The sequence below is a fragment of the Rhinoraja longicauda genome, chromosome 3 (assembly GCF_053455715.1).
Source record: "Rhinoraja longicauda isolate Sanriku21f chromosome 3, sRhiLon1.1, whole genome shotgun sequence".
Lineage (NCBI taxonomy): Eukaryota > Metazoa > Chordata > Chondrichthyes > Rajiformes > Arhynchobatidae > Rhinoraja > Rhinoraja longicauda.
The window spans coordinates 18,216,023-18,240,350 of NC_135955.1; the positions used below are offsets into that span (position 1 = coordinate 18,216,023).

General features: G+C 44.8%; 1 protein-coding gene across 6 annotated transcripts in view; it reads left to right on the top strand.

Moving 5' to 3' along the window:
* Positions 1 to 5,742: 5,742 nt before the first annotated feature.
* The window catches only part of ccdc171 (coiled-coil domain containing 171), a 240,743-nt gene continuing 222,157 nt past the window's right edge, over positions 5,743 to 24,328 (top strand). For 2 of the 6 annotated variants that reach the window (XM_078394870.1, XM_078394871.1), the window contains exons 1-5: positions 6,948 to 7,071; positions 7,359 to 7,545; positions 10,207 to 10,351; positions 14,260 to 14,434; positions 17,622 to 17,812. In XM_078394870.1, the coding sequence (XP_078250996.1) occupies positions 6,975 to 7,071; positions 7,359 to 7,545; positions 10,207 to 10,351; positions 14,260 to 14,434; positions 17,622 to 17,812 (795 nt within the window). In that variant the 5' untranslated portion in view covers positions 6,948 to 6,974. Of the gene's footprint in view, positions 5,820 to 6,142; positions 6,201 to 6,325; positions 6,382 to 6,947; positions 7,072 to 7,358; positions 7,546 to 10,206; positions 10,352 to 14,259; positions 14,435 to 17,621; positions 17,813 to 24,328 lie in introns of those variants that run through there. The other 4 variants (XM_078394873.1, XM_078394872.1, XM_078394874.1 and 1 more) reach the window with 4 other exon arrangements.

Below are 24,328 nucleotides of genomic sequence, written 5' to 3' on the forward strand. Positions count from 1 at the left end.
AGCTGTAGGCAACCCCCCATCAGCTCTGTCCCTCCCACAAGAGACGATGGTAGGTTGCAACCTCTGTTGGAATATCTGAAAGGGCTGCTCCTTGCATCCTGGCTACACTTCACTCCCACCATCCTCACCTTTGAGGATAAGGGAATGGGTATAACCCAAGATGTCCTGGTTGCTCCTGGCCAAGCTGGCCGTTCGTGAGTCACGGTACCAGGCGGCAGCACTGCAGGGATGACGGTTGATATCGGGGAACCGTGTGGCTTCTCTCACTGGTCACCAGGCGACTAACTGTCTTCCAACCTTTCCTCTACAATGCACCCCTGTTGCAAAGTCAGCCAACCCTCCCACGGTGTGACTCTGGATGCCGCAAGGAGATGAGCACTGCGGGGAGATGGGATGAGCACTGTGGGGAGATGGGATGAGCACTGTGGAGAGATGGGATGAGATGCCTGCGGGGAGATGAGATGTCTGCGGGGAGATGAGATGACTGTGGGGAGATGAGCACTGCAGGGTGATGAGATGAATAGGTGTCAGAGATTATGGGGAGAAGGCAGGAGAATGGGGTTAGGAGGGAGAGATAGATCAGCCATGATTGAATGGGTCGTGGACTTGATGGGCTGAATGGCCTAATTCTACTATTAATATATTCCTTTATTCATCTGGGGAAATTTACATATTCCATATGACCTTATGAGATGAGCACTGCAGGGAGAGATGAGCACGCAGGGAGATGAGATGACGAGGGGGATGAGACGACCATGGGGAGATGAGATGGGCACTGCGGGGAGATGAGATGACTAGGGAGATGAGATGACTGCGGGGAGATGAAATGAGATGGGCACTGCGGGGAGATGAGATGACTAGGGAGATGAGATGGGCACTGCGTCATTGTGCTACCAAAACCAAACAAGCCTGTGGACGACCCAAGGAACTATTGGCCCATCTCACTCCTCTGTGTCCCGTACAAGCTCCTCGAGCGGCTTCTCCTGGCCCGGCTCGATCCAACCGTTGACCCTCAACTACCCGCTGAACAAGCCGGATTTAGGCGTGGACGCTGCACCACCCACCAAATAGTCAAGCTGACCAATGACATCGAAGACAGTTTCGAAAAGGGTCACACTGTGTGGCACCAGGGCTTGATCTTGAAGCTCCTCCGAACCATCCCTGACCGTCATTTAGTGCAGTTCCTTGCCAACCGCAGTTTTGTACTCAAGACCAGCGACGGACAATCTAGCCGACTGCGACGCCTAAGAAACGGAGTCCCCCAAGGCTCGGTACTGGCCCCCATGCTCTTCAATCTCTATATCAGCAATCTGCCACGCATGACCTCGCGTCAGCATGGATACGCAGATGACTTGGCCCTACTGCACTCGCACAAGAGTTGGTCAAATATTGACGAAATTAAATAGGATTTTTCCTAGTATCTCTCCTATGTGTGATAAATGTCAATTTCAAGAAGCTAATTTAACTCATATTTTCGTAACTTGTATAAAAATGCAAAACTTCTGGTTGGAGATTTTTAAAATAGTTTCTAAAGTTATTAATAAAAAATTAGATATGGACCCAAAATTAATTATATTAGGATTATCAGAACATACTACAAATTTTACAGTAAGTCAGGTACATTTTCTTGATTACAGTCTAATAACTGCGAAAAAACTAATACTTAAATTTTGGAAAAAACCAATAACCCCCACAATTAAAATGTGGACTATGGAAATGACAGAGACCCTGCATTTGGAAAAAATAAGGTTTGCCTTAATCGACAAACCTGAGTTATTCTTAAAAATATGGTCTCCATTTATTGAATTTTTAGAAAAGTAAATGGGTTTGGCACAGGACTAAAATAAAAAAAAATAAAAAAATTTAAATAAAAAGTTGAAACTTGAGTTGGGGGTTGGATGTACAGCTGTGGTTTTTGTCTCCCGGATCTACTCCCGTTAATTTTTATTGTTAGATCTTTTTTTTTTTTTTAACCCTCTTACTCTCTCTCCCCAAGTTTATAGTTTTATATTTTTATTTTTACTTTCTCTCTTCAAAAATTTAAAAATTGAAGCTATGTAAGAACTTTGTAACAAATGTGTTTTTTTTTAAATTTCGATTTGTACATATGCTTTTCAAAAAAAAAATTAAAAAAAAAATAAATAAAAATATTGAGGATGTGCTCTCGGCGGATATGGAACGTCGCGGGCTACCTTAAGACCTGGAGACTAAAACTGAGTATGGCAAAAACCACAACGGCCTTTCACCTGAACAACAAGGAAGCTCAACGCCAGCTAATCATCATCCTCAATGGGTCACCCCTACCCTACAACCCATTTCCTACTTTCACGGGGTGAAACTAGATCGGCAGCTGACCTACAAGCAACATCTTGAAGCTCTCCGTGCTAAAGTCTCAAGTCAAGTCAAGTTTATTTGTCACATACGCAGACACGATGTGCAGTGAAATGAAAGTGGCAATGCCTGCGGATGGTGCAAAAAAAAATTACAATTACAGCATATAAATTAAAATTAATACAGAAAAAAAATTTAGTCCCTGGAGTTATGATAGTTAACAGTCCTGATGGCCTGTGGGAAGAAACTTCGTCTCATCCTCTCCGTTTTCACAGCATGACAGCGGAGGTGTTTTCCTGACAGTAGCAGCTGGAACAGTCCGTTGCTGGGGTGGTAGGGGTCCCTCATAATCTTGCTTGCTCTTGATCTGCACCTCCTGATGTATAGATCCTGCAGGGGGGCAGGTGTAGTTCCCATGGTGCGTTCTGCCGAAAGCACTACTCTCTGCAGGGCCTTCCTGTCCTGGGCAGAGCTGTTCCCAAACCAGACTGTGATGTTGCCGGACAGGATGCTCTCTACAGCCCCAGAGTAGAAGCATTGAAGGATCCTCAGAGACACTGAATTTCCTCAGCTGTCTGAGGCGGTAAAGGCGCTGCCTTGCCTTACCCACCAGTGCGGCAATGTGTGTTGTCCATGTCAGATCCTCTTTGATATGGACTCCCAGGTATTTAAAGCTGCTCACTCTATCCACAGTCGACCCATTTATTTCCAGTGGCATGTACGTCCTTGGCTGTTGAGCCCTTCTAAAGTCCACAATCAGCTCCTTAGTTTTTTTGACATTCAAGAGGAGGCTATTGTCCCGACACCAGAATGCCAGATCAGCCACCTCCTCCCGGTAGGCCTTCTCATCGTTGTCGGAGATCCGCCCACCACCACAGTGTCATCAGCAAACCTGATGATGGAGTTTGAGCTGAACCTGGCCACGCAGTCATGTGTGTACAAGGAGTACAGTAGGGGGCTAAGGACGCAACCCTGGGGGATCCTATGTTCAGGGTGAGGGGGCTAGATATTTGTTCTCCCATCCTGACCACTTGGGGCCTGGCCGTGAGAAAGTCCAGGACCCAGGCACACAGAGGGGTGCTAAGCCCCAGTTCCAGGGGCTTCTCAGCAAGTCTGGTGGGGACTATGGTATTGAAAGCTGAACTAAAATAAATGAACAGCATCCTCACATAGCCCCCCTTCTGGCTGTCCAGACGAGAGAGAGCGGTGTGCAGAACCTGGGAGACCACATCATCCATGGATCTGTTCGGACGGTATGCGAACTGCAGTGGGTCCATGCTGCGAGGAAGGAGGGCACAGATGTGGTTCTTGATTAGTCTCTCGAAGCATTTCATGACAACCGAGGTGAGGGCCACCGGTCGGTAGTCATTCAAGCAAGCTGGAGAGGCATTCTTTGGCACCGGTACAATAATGGATCTTTTGAAGCATGCAGGGACCATGGACTTGGCCTAGGAAAGGTTAAATATTGTGGTGAGCACTGGAGCAAGCTGAGTAGCACAAGATTTTAGTACTCGCCCAGCAATACCATCTGGGCCTCCAGCTTTCCTCGTGTTCACACGCGTCAGAACCCACCTCACGTCGTGCTCAGACACCGAGAATATGTGCACATCCCCGCCGGTGGATCCCCTTCCAGCCTCGCTAGCCAGCGCACTGTCGGTGTTGTTTTTAGATGGCGAGCTAGGGGTGATATTGCCCGTCTCGAACCGTGCGTAAAAAGAATTCAGGTCATCAGCTAAGGAGGTGCCGGCACTTCCGGTTGAGGGGGGGCTGCACCGGTAGTTAGTTATGGTCCGTAGCCCCTGCCAAAAGCGCCTGGGGTCCTGCTGCTACATCTGCGACTCCATCCTGTCCCTGTACCTCCTTTTTGCATCCTTCACCACACTTCGCAGTCGGCTGGACTCTACCTTATAGTCGTCCATATTGCTTGATGCCAGGCCGGAGTTGTAAGCAGCGGTGCGAGCATTCAAAGCAGCGCGAATAGACCTGTTCACCCAGGGTTTTTGATTAGGAAAGATACTAACCCTTAACGTGGGGATGATGTTATCGGCTATTGTTGCAATGAAGTCCGTAACTGCTTCCGCAAACTCAGACGTCTCTGGAACTTGCTTGGAACATATTCCAATCGACATCGCCCAGTGCATCTTGCAGCATGGCCTCTGAATGGTCAGACCACCGCTTTACGTCCCTCGTCACTGTCGTTTCCCGTACTATCCGTTGTTTATACTCCGGCAGCAGGAAACTGGCAGCGTGGTCAGATTTTCCCAAAGGAGGGAGAGAAACGGCCTTGTAGCCCTTCCTGAACGGCGTGTAGCAGTGGTCCAAAGTTCTATCCCCCCCTGGTGACGCACGTGATGTGTTGGTAGAAGTTGGGCATTACCTTTTTGAGATTTGCCCTATTAAAATCCCCAGCCACCACCGTAGCCGCATCAGGGTTTTTATTTTGGTGTCGACACAACACATCGTGTAGAGCCGACAGTGCCACTTCGGTGTCCGCATGCGTTGGAATATTGACGGCTGTGATGATCACCGAGCTGAACTCCCGGGGAAGGTAGAATGGTCGGCATGAGATAGTCAGATGCTCCAGGTCCGGCGAGCAGGAACAAGAATGTGTCTTAATATTTCCAGGATTGCACCAGTTATTGTTGGTCATGAAGCAAACTCCTCCGCCCTTGGATTTCCCGGATTCTTCCGTTCTGTCCGCCTGGAAAACAGTGAAGGACTCGGCACGGAACAACCTCCTGCGTTACTTGGCCGGATCGTCATGGGGCTCCAGGACATCTACTCTTCGAACCAGTAGTCTTGCATTCGTGTACAGCGCCGCTGAGTACACCACCCCAGCATGGTGCCGCAGCGCTCATACCAGCAAGCTAGATGCCACCCTCAACAACACCATGCAGATCATCACTGGCTGCCTATGCCCTACTCCGACGGATCCATGCGGTGCTCGCAGGTATCACACCCGCCAAGCTTCGCAGAGAGTTCTTCACTCATAGGCTGGTGTGCAAGGCCCCATCGGACGCCAAACATCCTTTGCACCACCTCGCCCAGGATTCACAGCAACTGGTACCTCAACGCCTGTCACCTCGTCACCCTTTCTCCCGTCATGCAGCCACCTTCTGAGGCTCCGGTTCCAACGTACTAGGAGCATGGAGAACCAGCTGGGAACAGACATCGCGACCTCCTCAATTCACTGTCGCACCGAACACCACAGCCCCACCCCGCTCGGACATGCCCCGCAAAGAGTGGGTCGCCCTGAACCGGCTCCGCACAGGGGTCGGGCGGTACAATGCCAACATGCATTGTTGGGGGTTGCGTTAATCAGCAGCCTCCATGTGTGGAGCAGACCAGCAAACAGCGCAGCACGTCATTTTCGACTGCACTGTCCTCCGTCTGCCTGGTGGAGGGGTAGACCTCACGGCCCTTGACAACAGCACATTGCAGTGGCGACAGCGCCTGGAGGGCGTTACATAATTTCTGCTGCCTCAAACGTAAGAAGAAGATGGGCACTGCGGGGAGGTGATGACTGGGGGGAGATGAGATGCCTGCGGGGAGAAGATGAAATGAGATGGGCACTACGGGGAATGAGATGAGATGCGATGGGCACTGCGGCTCAAGGCAGCCCTCCCCCCGTTCTGCCCCTCTCACGAGAGGCGGCGGTTGGTCGGGGGGGGGGGTCGCGTGGCTTCTCTCTCACCGGTCGCCAGGCGACCAACCGTCTTCCAACTGCCGCCGCCTCCCGCTGCTGCCGGAAACGCCGCCGCGGACCGGAAGTCAGTGAGCCGCCGGTTCCATTTTAAACCGCCCGTACTTCCCGCGGTGGCGACGCAGCGAGGAGAGGCTGCGGGACGTTCACAGAAGCGGCGCAGCAGGTCCGTCCCCCCACCCCCAGCGGGCTGGGACACTCCGGGGAAGGGTGTCCAACCCACCTGAAATGTCACCTATGCTTCTTTCCAGAGATGCTGCCTGTCCCCGCTGAGTTTCTACAGCATGTTGTGTCTATCTTCGGTGTAAACCAGTATCTGTCATTCCATCCTTCCTGTACCAACTCCGGTAAAGTTTTCTTACCCACGTCCCGGACATTGTCATTGCTGCCGCCTGGCCAAGCCTGCACAGCCCCTCTTAACCCGACCCGCTCGTCGTGGTCTTCCTCCTCTCCTTTCCCCACCCTCCTCTCCTTTCCCCAACCTCCTCTCCTTTCCCCACCCTCCTCTCCTTTCCCCACCCTCCTCTCCTTTCCCCACCCTCCTCTCCTTTCCCCACCCTCCTCTCCTCACCCTTCTCCTTTCCTTTTCCCACCCTCCTCTCCTTTTCTCACCCTCTCCTTTTCCCATCTGACCCTCACCTCTGCTTGGGATGGCCTCCCTCGGACAGGTCCATCGTTCTGCCACGGAGCCGGTTTCCGTGCAGCCCCCCTCCTCCTCTGACCCGGGTTCCCAAGGTCAGCATCGTCAGGCCAGGGTTACACGGCGCTGTTTGTTCACAATGCCCAACTGTGAAACGCAATAGTTGTGTCTTGCCGCCCTTTGATTTCCCAATCCCGCCGCCCGTTGATAGCTAGGAAACCGCTCCCCCCCCCCCCGCCGTTTCAGCTGACCTGCTTCCAGAGATTGTGTTTTCCTTCTCGACCCACCTCTGAGAGCCAGATGCCCCTGGTTACAAACACTACCCTCTCCGTGCTCTCCAGCACGAAGTGGTCGCAAAGCCGGGACGAATACACGGGTGGGCGGGAAGGAGTCAGTAGTAAGTGTTTTCTGAACTTGTGTCTCTGCAATCTAGCTTTTTGATATTATTTGATTGAAACCATCAGCTAAATCATTCGTAGTTGGGGCCATAATGACCCCCAATCTGAGACCCCCTTAACGTCTACTAACTCCATACGCTCCATGTTAACTAATAAGGGTACTTTTTGTAAATCATGTTCCCATAAATTCCAGATTCCAGGAAATTTATACAAAGGAAATAACATTTTTTTTGTCATGCAACTAATCTCACGAAAATCCGGAAAATATTTTTCTCCTCTTATTCAGAATTTAAAATATGTAGGGGCGAAGTATTGTCTGCTACAGATCTTCAAGTTCCAATGCGACGTACCCGAGCTGGAACAGGTGACGGTTCCCAGATTATTCAACTGAAAACTGTTATGGGATCAAGCAATATTATCATTCCAAAAACGCCTTCTCGGGAAAAGCAAAATCCTTCGAATGAAATTGAAAGGTAATGTAGTTTCAGTGTTAATTATTACTGACCACAAAATGCATCATTCAATAAAAAGCTGTATTATTAATGATCCTTGCCATTTAGCGTTTTGTGTATTTAATAGTGTTTACTTTGACAGAAATAATCTAGGACTAAAAAGAATCTATTTGTATTGACCAAGGCATATCGTTTGTTTTGCCATTGATGACAGTTAATCTTGTACTTTAAACTGAATCCTGGCTGGTTTTAGCCAACATTTGAAGAGGTGCATGTGGGTAAAGTTGTTCCAGCATTTACCCTGCTGCAAGCATAATTGCTCATTTATTTCATTTATTTTCTATTTCTGGGGTGTTTCTGTATTACAGCTTAGTTATCCATAAAAGGTTTTTTTCTAAAAGATGGGAATAAGTAAGGTCTTCCTGATTAAAAAGTTATGAAAGTCAACATGAGAAGGAGGCTTTTTTTGCCTTTTAAGAAATTGATCATTAAAAAAATTAATTTAACTCCCACCCATCTTTTACCTGTATTGTTTTAAAAAGAGCTCCATTTCTGATATGAAGTTAACTGTTAATTTACTCTCAGTTGTCAATTGTATAACTTTTAATATTTGAAGTGGACGAGGGTTTGAAGTTGCGTCGCTGAATGTACTTAAGTGTCCAGATAAACGTGAATTAGTTACGCATTGATGGCTATGGACTAGGTGCTGGGCAATGAGATTAATATAGGGCACCCACTGATCAGGCAAGAGGTTAATAAACAACAAAACAACAACAATATAATGCAAAAACCCAAAGTCCTTAGTGAAACTAAAACAATTTGTAGTTCATAGTTTAGAGTGTTTGTACCATTCAATATCCCGACGGTTGTTGGGAAGAAGCTGTTCTTGAATCTGCAGGTAACTGTTTTCAAATTTCTATATCTTCCTCATGATGTCAGGAATGAAATGAGAATGTGATCGGGGTGGTAATGATGCTGGCTACCTTTTTGAGGCAGTGCCTCCTGTAGATCCCTTCTGTAGTAGGGGGGATAGCACCCGTGGTGAACCAGGAGGTGCCCGCTATTTTTTGTAATCTCGGTTCCTGGGGGTTCAAGTTGCACACAGCCCTGAGTGACACTTCCAAGGCCACCTGGGTCAAGACGAGATGGAGAGACCAGTGGAAGTCAGCGGAACCATCTAGGCTACACCGCTACATCGGTGAACCCATGGACGTCCCTGGCCAGGACCTGCCCCAAAAGCAGTGGATAACCCTCAATCGCTTGAGGACAGGCGTCGGACGCTATGGAGTAGCGATGAAGAGGTGGGGTCTCGTGGACAGTGCCTTCTGCGAGTGTGGGGAACCAACACAGACAGTGGAGCACATAGTCACCAGTTGCCCCAAATACCGGCCACCGAATGGTGAACGAGGTCTGATTGACCTGAACGATGACACGTTGGCCTGGTTCGCCTCAACGGAGCTGCAGGTCTAAAAGACATACGACAGAAGAAGAAGACAGCCCTGAGGTTCCCTTGTTCCTGTACTGATGGTTATCTAGGAGGAAGTGTAGTTATCAATTCGTACCAATTGTGGTCTGTTGATGAGGACATTGAGGATCCCATTGCATAGGGATAAGCAGAGCCCCTGAGCCTGATAACAAATTTGGAGGGGATGATGGTGTTGAACACCAAACTGTAGTCTATGAACAACAGCCAGAGCGTATTTGTGCTTATTGTCCAAGTGGTCCAATGCAGAGTAAATAGCCAGTGAGATTGCATCCTCTGTAGTTTTATTGTGGCAGTAGACAAATTGTAGTGGGTCGAGGTTTTTGCTAAGGTAGGAGTTGATAATGTGCCAAAACCATGCTCTGGAAGCACTTCATCTTGGATATGGGTGCTATGGTTGGTAGTCGTTAAGGCCTGTCACTTAGCTCTTCTTGGACCCAATATTATTGGTGGCCCAGTTAGTGTGGATGCGTTGGCTGCCCTTATTCCCAGGCTGTAAGATTCCATAAAGACTGTCAACAGTGGTTCCAAAATTCACTTCTATTGTGTGTGGAACTATCCATTGCATTCCACATGTGTTTTTAACATGAACTAGACCAAGTGGACCCGTTGGGCCCAAACCCCTCCTGCATTGGTGCAGCACCCTCTCTCCCCCCTCCCCCACACCCCCGCCTCCCCTCGCCCCGTGAGTCGGTAGGTTTATAATAGATGTCAGTAGATTGTCACCTGTGATGGAGACAGTGATCAAGAAAGGGGATGGAGGTGTCCACGATAGTCTAGGTAAATTTGCGGCCCGTGGAAGGAAGAGGGCAAAGAGATATTTTAGGAAATTTGCAATGGCATGTGACTGAAGAGTCTATGTGCATGCCTTTTGGGACCAGCGACCAATGCTCTTAATAGTTGTGAGCCATAAGTTAAAGTTCTGAATTGGGACAAGGCCAGGTTTGGTAGTAGGTAGGAACTTGCTAGATCTCTTCTGATACGTGTCCAGAACCCTCCATTCCCTGCAGATTCATGTGCCTGTCTGAAACAAACTCAAATGGCGTTAACGTATGGGCTTTAATCACCACCCTATTTAAAACTCTGGATCTAACCTGGAGATCTGTGACTCTTTAGACAAATTATTTTATTTGAGATTGTTTTGTGATACAAGGTTTCTTTTGCCTTGGGATGTATGGCATTATATCTTTTTTTTTCAGTTTGCACGGTAATATTAATCAGCTCCAGAATCAAATGAAATATCTGCAACCTGGGGATGGCAGCTTCAATTCTACAGATTTCAGGTGGAGGCTGAATAAAATGGAAAAAGAAAAATTGGAATTAACCAGCAAATTTAATGAAGAGGTAGGGTTGCAAAGTACTTTAAAAACACATTCACTTTTGGAGAAAACTAATGTATTTTACTGCATCAATTACAATGTGATGTACCTTGAGTAAAATTGTAATTTGTGTGTAATTATCTTGCTGGGTGTTTTTTCTTGTTATACAGGTGTCTGGTTTGATGGCATAACTTAAGATCAGTAATCATTAGAATTGCCTCATGACATTAATATAACAATTAATATTTGTACTTGTGGAGCACTCTCACAAAACAAAAGTAAGACATTTTGAAGAGGACAGGCCTCATTGACAATTGGGAAAATAAAAATGGGAACAATTGGATTAATTCTAGTGTTCTTGAGTATAGGATAGGAGGCTATTTCAGATGCATGGCTAAAGGGTGACCTTTCGAATTCGGGGCGTTTCTGGTGGAACCTGCACAAGTTGGAAGTTTGCTTGTGAACTGGAACAACTTGATCACCTCTGAGGTGGTTTGCTTGTGCTGTCGGGTTGGATTGATACTAATTAGACAGTGGTAGAGTATTCCTTCTATTTGACTATACCTCCAAACCAACTATGTTAGTCCAGTGGTTTGACAAGGCATAGGTGTTATAAGGTATAAAGGAGAATGGAAGCTAATTTGCATATATTTAATGCAAGGGCCCCCATGCAAGTCAAGTCAAGTCACATTTAAAAACAACCCACGTTGACCAAAGTGCTGTACACTTGATTAGGTTCCAATAGAAAAAAAATGAAAACATACAGTAGCACACAAACAGTTCACAGCGCCTCCTCAATGAGCCTCAAACGCTAGGGAGTAGAAATATGTTTTGAGCCTGGACTTAAAGGAGTCGATGGAGGGGGCAGTTCTGATGGGGAGAGGGATGCTGTTCCACAGTCTAGGAGCTGCAACCGCAAAAGCGCGGTCACCCCTGAGTTTAAGCCTAGACCGCGGGATAGTGAATAGCCCCAAGTCGGCCGATCTGAGGGACCTGGAGTTAGAGAGGGGGGTTAGAAGATTTTTGATGTAGGGAGGGGAGTGTCCATTTAGGGCTTTATACGTGAATAGGAGGAGCTTGAAGTTGATTCTGTACCGTACAAGGAGCCAGTGGAGAGAGGCCAGAATCGGGGTGATGTGGTCCCTTTTACGGGTACCCGTCAGGAGTCTCGCTGCGGCGTTTTGGACCAGTTGCAGGCGGGACAGGGAAGATTGGCTGATCCCAGTGTATAGGGAGTTGCAGTAGTCTAGGCGGGAGGAAATGAAAGCGTGAATGATTTTTTCTGTGTCGTCGAATTGGAGGAAAGGTTTGATTTTAGCTATGGTTCGAAGTTGGAAGAAGCTGGCTTTTACCACAGCGTTGACTTGCTTATCAAATTTTAATGCAGAGTCAAATATCATGCCGAGGTTTTTGACATGCGGTTTGACTAGGCAGGATAGGCTTCCAAGACTGCCTGTTATCAATTTGATGGAGTCAGGGGGGCCGAATAGGATGGCCTCAGACTTGCTCTCATTTAATTGGAGGAAGTTCTGTGCCATCCAACATTTTATGTCCTCAAGGCAGTGTGAGAGGCTGTTTAAATTTGACTGGTTGTTGGGTTTCAGGGGGAGGTAAAGCTGAGTGTCATCGGCATAGCAGTGGAAAGAAATGCCGTGCCTTTGAATGATTTGGCCAAGGGGGAGCATGTATAGAGAGAAGAGAATGGGGCCTAGGATGGAGCCTTGTGGAACTCCGCAGGAGAGGCTAGCTGGAGCAGAGGAATAACTGCCTATGTTGATGGCGAAACTCCTATCTTTGAGGTACGAAGCGAACCAGCTCAGGGCAGTGCCATCAATGCCAACCGCGTACCGGAGATGGTCAATAAGGATGGTGTGGTCCACTGTATCGAACGCTGCGCTGAGGTCGAGAAGGAGCAGGATTGCACAATCGCCGGTGTCGATGGCGAGAAGCAGGTCGTTGTGTACCTTCAACAAGGCAGACTCTGTGCTGTGGTGGGCTCTGAAACCTGACTGGAAACTTTCCAGGATGGTGTTTTGGTGCAGGTAGGGCACTAATTGGTTTAGGATTGCCTTTTCAAGGACTTTTGACAGGAATGGCAGTTTGGAAATGGGTCTGTAGTTGCTAGGCAAGGTGGGGTCTAGGTTAGGTTTTTTCAGTAGGGGCTGGACCACCGCGTGCTTGAAACTGGTTGGAACAGTGCCAGTGGCCAGAGAACTGTTGATAATAGAGAGGATGCTGGGACCGGCTATTGCAATGACATCCTTCAGAAGGGCAGTGGGGGCTGGATCAAGGGGGCAGGTTGCAGGTTTCATAGCGGAGACAAGCTTTGCAAGGGAGGATAGAGTGACGGGTTGGAAGCAGTCCAATTTAGATGAACAGACTAGTGAGACAGCTAGGTCACGGGTGGGAGGGGAAATGTTCATTCTAATATTCTCAATTTTGTTGGTGAAAAATTTAGCGAATTCTTCGCACTTAGCAGGGGACCCAACTAAGCTGGTACTGGGGGCGGGACGTATGACAGAGGTAATTGTTCTAAATAGGACCTTGGAGTTATGGACTTTCTTCCCACTGTAAATAGAATAAACCATTTGAGTTCAATCTACTGCGAGTGTTGGTGTGGTCACTATCGAACCGCGGCGCCATCCCCGCGTCATATGGTCATGCATTTTTGTAGTAGGAATAAAGGCGTAGACGATTTTCTAAATGGTGAGAAGATACAGAAATCAGTGGTTTAGTTTATTGTCACGTGTACCGAGGTACAGTCAAAAGCTTTTGTTGCTTGCTAACCAGTCAACGGAAAGACAATACATTATTACAATTGAGTAATTCAGTGTGCAGATACATGATAAGGGAATAACGTTTAGTGCATGATAAAGCCAGTAAAGTCTGATCAAAGATAGTTCGAGGGTCACCAATGAGATAGATCAGGATCGCTCTAGTTGTGGTAGGATGGTTCAGTTACCTGCTGACAGCTGGGAAGAAGCTGTCCCTGAATCTGGAGGTGTGCTTTTTCACACTATTTATTTTGCTCGATGGGAGAGGGGAGAAGAGGTAGTGGCCAGGGTGCGACTCATCCTTGATAATGCTGCTGGCCTTGCCGAAGCAGCGTGAGTGGTAAATGGAGTCAATGGAAGGGAGGTTGGTTTGTGTGATGGTCTGGGCTGTATCCACAATTAGCTGCAATTTCTTGTGGTCTTGGAGCTGTTCCCAAATCAAGCTGTGATGCATCCTGATAAAATGCATTCTATGGTGCATCAGTCAAAGATGGTGAGAGTGTAGGGGACATGCCGAATTTTCAAAGCCTTCAAAGGAAGTAGAGATGTGTGCTTTCTTGTCGTTGCTTCAATATGGGTTGTCCAGGAGAAGTTGTTGGTGATATTTACACCGAGGAATTTGAGGTTTTCAATCATATCTGCTTCGGCGCCCTCAATGCAAACTGGGGTAAGTGTACTGCTTCGCTTCCTGAAGTCAATCACGATCTCCTTTGACTTGCTAGCCTTGAGAGAAAGGTTGTCGTATGCTGGGAATTCTGCTAGGAATCAGGTTGTCGAAAGTGTGTAAACTGAACTCTCTGAATTGTAAATGATACACGTTTATGTGAAACAGGAATTGCACATCTTTGTTCTATTGGCACAACAAAGGACTTTTAATCTGAATTGAATTATTCTATACTTCATGGAATCATTGTTTTTCTTCTGGAAGTAATCCATGCTGTTCTACTGTCCACAGCTTTATGTCCCAAGCTGAAGATCACTGTTAGAGTCATGGAGTTATACAGCATGGAAACAGGTCCTCAGGCCCAACTCATCTCAAGTTGCTTACCAGAGCTGATTTCATTTAACCCATATCCCTCTAATGGCAAAGCAATAGTTAAGGAGAACACGTACTATATTTTTTACATTGGTTTAACCAGTTGATGTTTTATTTTCCTAGCGTTCAGCATTTGAAAGTCATGTTGCTAGGTTGCGAGCACAACTGGAGAAAGGAGAAGCAATGCGGCAGACCCTGGAGTATGACTTGGCTGTGGCTAAGAAGGAAGCCAGTGTGGTGCGAACTACTTCAGAAGACAGAATAGAGTCTATACATAAAATACACGCACAATTGAAAGGTACATTAATGTTATCAAAAGTGCACTGTAGAGGAAACTAATCAATATCATTGTCATCAATTCATTTGTATTGAAGTTTCCTATGTGGAATTTCAAAAAATGAGTGATTGACACATTGGCTTTTTATAAAGTAGTGAATTGCCTACTCATTACTGAGAATTAAATCTGGAGCCGATTGAATCATATCAGTGCAATGATGCGAAATTGCTTGACTGATCATAATGCAGAATTGAAATGCATTTTGATGTAGCTGTGAAAAGCAAAGGAGAGCAAATGCAGGTATAAATATGTAATAGGCCACCAGATAAAGAAATAAGAGATGCATACAAAAAGGTTGCAATAGTAATCTTGGCAGGGTTTAACATGCAAAAAGAGGACAAATCAAATTTGCCATAATAAGGATCAAGATGAATTTGACAATAGACAATAGGTGCAGGAGTAGGCCATTCGGCCCTTCGAGCCAGCACCACCATTCAATGTGATCATGGCTGATCATTTTCGATCAGTACCCCGTTCCTGCCTTCTCCCCATACCCCCTGACTCCGCTATCTTTAAGAGCTCTATCTAGCTCTCTCTTGAAAGCATCCAGAGAATTGGCCTCCGCTGCTTTCAGAGGCAGAGAATTCCACAGATTTACAACTGTCTGACTGAAAATATTTTTCCTCATCTCCATTCTAAATGGCCTACTCCTTATTCTTAAACTGTAGCCCCTGGTTCTGGACTCCCCAACATTGGGAACATGTTTCCTGCCTCTAACGTGTCCAATCTCTTAATAATCTTATGTTTCAATAAGATCCCCTCTCATCCTTCTAAATTTCAGTGTATACAAGTCTGGGCGCTCCAGTCTTTCAACATACTAATCTCCTATGTGGGACCTTGTCGAAGGCTTTCTGAAAGTCAAGGTACACTACATCCACCAGCGCTCCCGTCCATTTCCTAGTTACTTCCTCAAAAAATTCCAGAAGATTAGTCGAGCATGATTTCCTCTTCGTAAATTCATGCTGACTCGGAACAATCCTGTTACTGCTATCCAAATACTCCGCAATTTCGTCTTTTATAATTGACTCCAGCATCTTCCCCACCACCGATGTCAGACTAACTGGTCTATAATTTCCTGTTTTCTCTCTCCCTCCTTTCTTAAATAGTGGGATAACATTAGCTACCCTCCAATCCACAGGAACTGATCCTGAATCTATAGAACATTGGAGAATAATCACCAATGCGTCCACGATTTCTAGAGTCACCTCTTTGAGTACCCTGGGATGCAGACCATCAGGCCCTGGGGATTTATCAGCCTTCAGTCCCATCAGTCTACTCAACACCATTTCCAGCCTAATATGAATTTCCTTCAGTTCCTCTGTCACCCTAGGATCTCTGGCCACTAGAACATCTGGGAGATTGTTTGTATCTTCCTTAGTGAAGACAGATCCAAAGTACCGGTTCAACTCGTCTGCCATTTCCTTGTTTGGGGAATCTTTGTGTGATGCTTTTCTGATAAATATGTTGACCAACCAACAAGGGAGCAAAGACGCAAGGAACTGGAATCATGAGCAAAAACCATAATTCTGGAGGAACTCTGCTGGTCAGGCAGCACTGCAGAGGGAAATGGATGGATGACTTTTTCGATCTGGATCCTTCTTCAGACTTGATTGGAATAGGGATGTGAAAACTGGAAAAGTGAGATGGGGGTGGGAGGAAGGCTGGCAGGTTCGCCAAAATGCTGCCTGAATAGATGGAATTAGCTATAAGGAGAAATTGAGCAGACATAGTTTCCTCCACGGCTTAAGAGCCGTGACCACTGATTACAAGAACAGCTACTTCCCAGCAAGCATTCGGCTCTTGAACTCTATACAGCACTGACCTTAGCAATTATTAACTACTTTGGGTTGTGTCTTTGGTTTGTGCTACGAATTTTTTGCACTATTATGGTTGCCTAGTATTATGGTTTTATATATAGGTTTGTATATTTGTGTATTACATTTAAAGGCTTGTTAAGCTATTGCACTTAAGAATTTAATTGTTTTGTGATGGAGCCATACAGCGTGAAAACGGGTCATTTGGCCTAACTTGCCCACACTGAACAATGTGCAACGTGTTCCAGCCACACTAGTCCCACCTGCCTGTGTTTGGCCCATAACTGTTTAAACCTATCTATCCATGTACTTGTCAAATTGTTGTGATACATATGATAATTAAACACTCTTGACCCTTGTAAGCTACCTCAGCTGAATATGAGGCGATGTTCTTCCAGTTTGCGTGTAACCTCCCTTAGGACAAATGTTTAAGTTAAGAGGGGGCAACATTCAATGCGAACCTGATGAGCAACTTTTTTCATTCAAAAGGGTGGTGGGTATAGAGAATGAGATGCCAGAGGTACCTGAGGCAGATATCATGACAGATACATGGATAGAAAAGCTTTGGATGGATATGGACCAAAAGCGTGCAAAAGGGATCATGTAATAAAAAAGAACTGCAGATGTTGGTTCATACTAAAGATAGAAACAAAATTCCGGAGTAACTCTGGCAACATCTCTGGAGAAAATGGATAGGTGACGTTTTGGGTCATAATGCATTAGACAAGGTTGGATAGGTGCATGTGAAACTTTGCCTCACCTGGAAGGATTGTTTAGATTCCTAGATGGTGGTGTGGTGGAAAGTGTAAAATTGAGTGCTGTACCTCCCTAAAATTGAGTGCTGTACCAGTCACTAGGAAAATTCCAGTGGATCGAGGGGAGAATAAATTCCTGGATTAATGAGAACAATTAATATTTAAATGGCCATGATAAGTTAACTCCAGAATCATTTCTCTGTCTGGTCAAGCTGGCATTATCAATTTTACTTTTCTTCATTATTAGATGATGGAATGATGTGATTAGGACAGGTTTGCAAGATAATGGCCTCAACAACTATGCAATTGATGACTGGATTGGTACTATGTATAGACTAGGAAAATTAGAGATGTGAAATTTGGATATGATTAACAGAATGGTTACAGTTTTATATCACAACTTTGTGTTCACAGGATCCAATGGTTTCAGTAAGCAACCAAAGTTGCTTGTTAGTGTATGGTCATGATTTGCGATTTGAAATTTAAATCTGTGGATCAGCATTGTAAATAGTGTTAGCACTGTAAATTAAGTCAACTATTTGGGGTATTATGTAAATTGTTCTCCTTTGTGATTAACAGTACAAAATTTAGAGCTTCAGCAGAAAGTGGAGAATTTGGAAAGGACTTTACAAATTTTGCAACAAGCAAGGGAAGATGATCAGCAGAGATTTCAAAGTGAACAGGAGGATCATGAGAAGATAATTCAGAACTCGGATACAGAAAATGAATTCCTGATAGCTGAAAGGAATCGAATGAATACTATCTTGCAGGTAACAATGTGCAATATTTTTTTTTCTAATATTGTGTGTACATATGTTTCTCAGCATGTTTTCCAAATTGTTTCTTTCACTTTAATGGAAAAATGTTGTCTTCATCTTGCTGGTGTTATGCACTTAAAGTTTGAGCTGGATGATTAATGTCCTCAAAACATGCATTGTTCTTATGAGTTCTTGAATAGCTTCTACAACATCTGATCAGGCATGTCATTGCTTTCTTGAGTGCATACACAGAGTTAAGCAGGGACTTTGCTGCATCTTCACCTGAGTGAAGTTGAGATCCATCCTATGCATAGCTGTAGGATGTAAATTGTAAGGGAGGGCTGAACTTGGAAAAATACTCACCAGGGCAATGATACTGAGGAAATTGTGGAAGCTGTGAGTTGACAGGTTTCTGGATTCTGATGGACTTTTTTAGGGTCTTAAAATAAATTGTGGCACAGCAGTAGAGTTGCTGTCTGACAGCACCAGAGATCCGGGTGCTGTCTGTACGGAGTTTGTACGTTCTCCTTGTGACCATGTGGATTTTCTCCGGGTACTCCAGTTTCCTCCCCCATCTCAAAGATGTGTAGGTTAATCAGTTTCTGTAAATTGTCCCTCGTGTAGGGTAGAACTAAGATATGGGGACCGCTGGTCAGCATGGAATCAGTAGGCCAAATCTCTGTTTCCATGCTGTATCTCTAAAACTAAAGCTAAATGGCTGCCGTGACAGTTGGTGAGTTGATTAGGATTTTCTAATATCCTGAGATTATGGAGAGGTTCCATTAAATTGGGAAAATAACAAGAGTAACTTGTTTAAATAGGGAAGGAAACAGAAGTAAACTGCAGGGCAGTTATTTTAACATCTATCACTGGAAACATTTTTGAAGTGACTGTTAAAGCTGGTTAGCTTTGCATCTGTACTAGGGAAAATATTGGAAAAAAATTAAGGGACCAATATTGATGGTCACTTGAAAAAACAGGTACTAATTAAGAAGAGTCAATACGGTTTTGTGCAAAAAAACGCTGATGGCAGAAGGCAGAAGAGGGAGTGACCAGGGTGAGACTGATCCTTGATTATGCTGGTGGCCTTATCAAGTCTGCAGGGTGTAGATGGAGTCAATGGAAGGAAGGTTGGTTTCCATGATGGTCTGGGCCCCGTCCACAACTCTGCAATTTCTTGTGGTCTTGGATGGAGCAGTTCCCAGACCAGGCTGTGATGCAACCCGATAAAATGCTTTCCACGATGTCTAGAAGTTGGCGTGGGTTGTTGGGATGTTCCAAACTTCCTAAGCTTTCTAACAAAGTAGAGGTGTTGGTGTGTTTTCTTGGCCAGAGCTTTGATGTGATTGTCCACATCAAATTGCACGCTGCATTGAGGGAGAGTTTGTTGTCTTGGTACCAGTCACGAGGTTCTCAATCTCCTTTCTATACTCCGTCTCATCATTATTTGATATCTGGCCCACCATGTTGGTGTTGTCTACGAACTTGGAAATTGAATTGAATTAGTATTTGATTTCACATATATGAGTGTGTAAGGAGTATAGTAGAGGGCTGAGAATGAATTCTGTGGGGCACCAGTGTTGAGAATTATTGTAGAGGATGATTTATCACTTTTCCTCACTGACCCTAGGATAAGTGAAATCTGGTCAGGAAGCTGAGGATCCAGTTGCAGAGGAGTGCTGGCTCCAGGTTCCACACGTTTGGAGATGAGCTTAGTTGGGATATTATGACCTTCGTAGCGCTTTAAAAAGCCTGGGGCCTTGCATCCTTGCTTTTATATTCCAGTCATCTTAAAACGAACGCTAGCATTGCATTTGGCCTCCTTTACCACCGATTCAACCTGCAAATTAACTTTCTGGGAATCCTGCGCCAACACTCCCAAATCCCTTTGCACCTCCGATTTCTGAATACTCTCCCTATTTAGAAATAGTCTAGGTTTTTATTCCCTCTAGCAAAGTGCATGACTGTACTCTCAATCTCAACAGCTTGCCTCTTTCTGAACCCTGGTGTTGGAGGGAATTTTGTGTTTAACCTGTACCCTGAGTCTGGCTTTCACATGGGACTCTTAATTACAGCTCGGATTGGAACTGACATTTTTAAATAATCTGGTCGAACAGTGGTGAGTTCCTTGAAAAAGTGGGTTTATTCAAGGTCTTAACAGTACACACTAGGAAACACTCTGAGAACCCAAAGTTCACAATTGGGTCAAGGGGCAGATTTTGCATGCCCAGTCTGGCAAAAGATCAGCCCATGCTAAGAGGATTGATCCAGCCATCAATACAACTTGCCGCCATCACTGGATGTCTTAGACCAACATCAACTGACAGCCTTTACATCCTATCTGGTATAGTGCCACCAGAGATTCGTCGCAGTGCAGCAAGCAGTAGAGAACGCCATCGCCAGACCACAGATGTACAACATCCCCTATTCGGCCATGAACCCACAAAGAGTCAGTTAAAGTCCAGGAAATGCTTCCTCAACAAAGTTGAACCAAATGCTGAAGCAGAAGGTACTAAAGTTGCATTATGGGAAGGGAGACTAGCCAATCTCCCATCAACAACATCCATGTTCATAAGTGCCAAAGAAGAACTTCCTCCAGATGCCGAATCAAGCTGGGCTGAATGGAAATGCCTCAACAGTCTGAGAGCTGGTACTGGTCGTTGTAAAGAGACTCTCAAGAAGTGGGGTTATATAGACACTGAAGACGTCATCTGCATATGTGGCACTGAACCACAGACTATGGAGCACCTATTGAGATGTCCTCTATTGGAGCACGAATGCAAAGCTGAGGACCTTGCAGAGAACAATATTGCTAAGAGTTGTGTTCAGTTTTGGCTGAAACACAATATATAGCAAATGTGGACACGATAAGAAGAAGCACCCATTGCATTTTCATATTCTCACAACACAAATTTTCATTGATTCTTCATTGGAAGGATGGAATTGTAAAAGGGCTGGCGTTGGAGCGGTGACTCTCTTTTGCAACATTGCAAAGCAATAGCTACTGAATACCTGCATATGGATGAGTTATTTAATTAATTGTTTTTGTTTTGGTGAATCATACTTCAAAATATTGTTTATTTTCTGTTGCATGATGCAACTTCTCACTAACCAGATCCACCAAAAAACACTTTTTAATATTTCCATTATTTAGTGTGGTATTTGTGACAGTGAAAATCACATTTCTGCAAACTTTCTGTCTAATGTATTTTTCTTTTTTGTCCTGGAAACAATTGGTATCCTGGCTACCTAGAGTGTTGAGCGATGCCGCAATATTTGAACTTGGGTTAGAATATTGCCTCAATTGTAATTATTCCATTTTGATTTTGACCATACTTTGTTTCTAACTTCCTGTGCTTTCTGTGACATCCTGTTTAGCCTCCGAGTTGACAATTGAAAGATTATTCACTGTATAAAATTTCTCGTCTTATTCTGGAATTTTATGCTACTTTCAGTTTTGAATAAAATTAAAATTTATACGTTTTAAGGGTGAGTTTTAAGGGTAAGAATGCTTAACTTTCAGTAATTTAAATTGACTTGTTCTGGAGCTGCTTGTATGTTATTTTATTCAATGAATGATACTAAACATAGGTAAAGTAATATTCATCAAAAACTCACAATGCATTTTCTTTTTATATTGTTTTTCTTGTAATATTTTTGAGGACTACTACTAAAAAGAAAACAATATTGAGAAAGGAAAAACCAAGAGCATAATTTTTAAGTTTAATGGGAAGGTGGATTTGTTTATGGTCCTCTATAAAACATTGACGAAAGCCGAATGACCTCTCCTGGTCATTGTCTGAAATGTGCTCTGAAGAGCAGGTTGAATGAACACCGAATTGGACAGGAAACTAGTACAGAGTGACCCCAGGTAATGAAAGGTCCCACTTTTACAGGCATTCATCAGTTGATTTTGTCCTCAGTTTGGAGATTACAAAAAAGTCACTCAATATAATCATGCCTTCACAATGTTTAATGAATTGCAATAAAAGCATACAAGACTGATAAGGAAGAATAATTACGTAGAGAAAGAGGAAACTAGCTCTGGTGTTTGTGGGAATGTGCGTATGTACATATGTCAGACTTCTGAATTTAATAATCTGGGAGATCACACGTACATAGGAATGTCCATATGTTGGATGAATGAAACTCGGTGCTTTGGACAAAGCACAGTGCTGGGTCAGGCAGCATCATGGAGGGAATGGACAGATGACTTTTCTAGTCAGGTCCCTTCAGACTGATTTTTGAAATGGCATGTAATGAGTTCTCCATCACAATCTCTATCCCAGCAGCAGGATAATCTTGCCAGAAAGAGTTGCACAGTGCTATTTAAGTGGTCGAAGTCTGCAATATTGACCACCAGAATCCATGCAATGCGTTAAGGTCCAACACGGGGAGGGAAATTTTCTCCTGATTATCCCATACTCTTTTTTGGGTTATGTAGTTGAGTTACATTTGAGAGCAGCACTGAAAGTCGCAGGTTGTATAAGGTAGTCAGTCTTCAACCTTCATGACAAATACCATCATCAAAGAATAGGTGAAGTCCCAAAGAACACAGCTGCTAGATTGGGTCTGAAATGGGTGGAGAACAATGAGTGGTATAGCTGCTGTCTCGCCGCACCAGAGATCTGAATACAATCCTGACTATGGATGCTATGTGGAATTTGTACGTTCTCCTTGTGACCGCTTGGGGTTTCTCCGTGTCCTCTGGTTTCCTCCCACATTCCAGACATGCAGGTTTGCAGTTTGGCTTCTGTAAATTGCCCCCAGTGTCTAGGATGCAAAATGGGATGACAGAACTAGTGATCGATGGACTCTGTGGGCCATACATTCCATGCTCCATCTCTAATCTAAACAAATGTGAAGGGTAAATGAATCTGATATTATCCTCATGAGGTTAGCTGTGTCTGAAGTAACTGTCCATGACAAGAGTAGAAATGACCACTGTGACAAATAAAGCACCATTGAAGCATCGTGTTCTTTTTATCTCTACAAGGGCATCTTCACACCTAGGATATCCTCCGTTGTGTTGTGTGGCACTACAGTAATACAAAACAGTATAGAAATACAAGTGTGAATATCCCTGTTTTTTCTGAGATCACTGCATCTACCAATTCCTTGGGCAGTGTGTTCCAGAATCCAACCACTGTCTGGGTGAATAAAATTCTCTGATTCTTTCCAAATCTCTTAAACCTTAATCCAACTCTGTTCCCTCTAGTTGAATACACCTCTGTGAAGGGGGAATATTTCCAGCTGTATCCCTTGTCAATGCATAATTTTGTATAACTTTATCAGTTACCACATAAGTCCAGGAAAAACAATCCCAACCTTCTTCATAATTGAAATGCACCATCCCTCATATTGTCATACTCAATACCCTGACTGAAGGCAGCATACCACATGCCTTTTTACCATCTTATCTACTTGTGTGGCCACCTTCAGGGAGCTATGGACTTGGACCCCAAGATTCCTCTTTACATCAACGCTGTTGAGGATCTGCCATTAACTGGATACTTTCTGCTTGCATTCGGCCTCCCAAAGTGCAAAACCTCTCACTTGCTCAAAATAAACACCATCTGTGGTTACTCTGCCCATTTCTGTAACTGATCTATATTCTGCTTATACATTGACGGTTCTCCTCACCATCCGCAACTCCACCAATTTTGGTGTTGTCTGCAAACTCGCTGATCACCCGATCTCCATTTTATGTCCAAGTCCTTTTTTAATATATATCACAGACAACAGATGTCCCAGCACAGATCTCTGCAGAAGTCCATTGGTCACAGGCCTCCAACCAGAATAATGCCCTTCTGCCACAACTCTTTGTATTCTGAGTAAGGCAGTTCTGAATCCAACTGATCAAGTCATTAAAGACCCCCTTCATCTTAATCTTCTGGATCAGCCTCCCATGATACTTTATCAAATCTCATTAAAATCCAACATCCACTGCCCTGCCTTCATCAATCACCTTCATCACTTCCTCAAAAAAAACTCTCAAGTTTGTAAGACATGACCTCCTGTAAACAGCCATACTGAGGGTTCCCAATTAGCCCATACTTTGTAATGTAAATCCTATTCAATACAATACAATATATCTTTATTGTCATTGTACAGGGGTACAACGAGATTGGGAATGCGCCTCCCATACGATGCAATAAATCAATTAGCTAATCAGTATTAATTTAAACAACCCAATGAAACAAATCAGAACAGTTTTAAAACAGAATAAAGTGCAAGTAGATCTGTGCCGGTTCACTGTGCGATGTGACCATCCGGCTCAGCAGGACCGGTTCATAGCAGCTATGGCCCTGGGGATGAAGTTGTTCCTGAGTCTGGAGGTGCGGGCGTAGAAGGCCTTGTATCGTCTGCCCGATGGTAGATGTTCGAACAGACTGTTGCTGGGGTGTGAAGAGTCTTTGTGGATGCTGGTGGCTTTTCTGAGGCATCGTGTGTTGTAGATGCCCTCCCAGGCTGGTAGCTGTGTTCCGATAGTCTTCTGAGCTCTATGGACTACCCGCTGAAGAACTT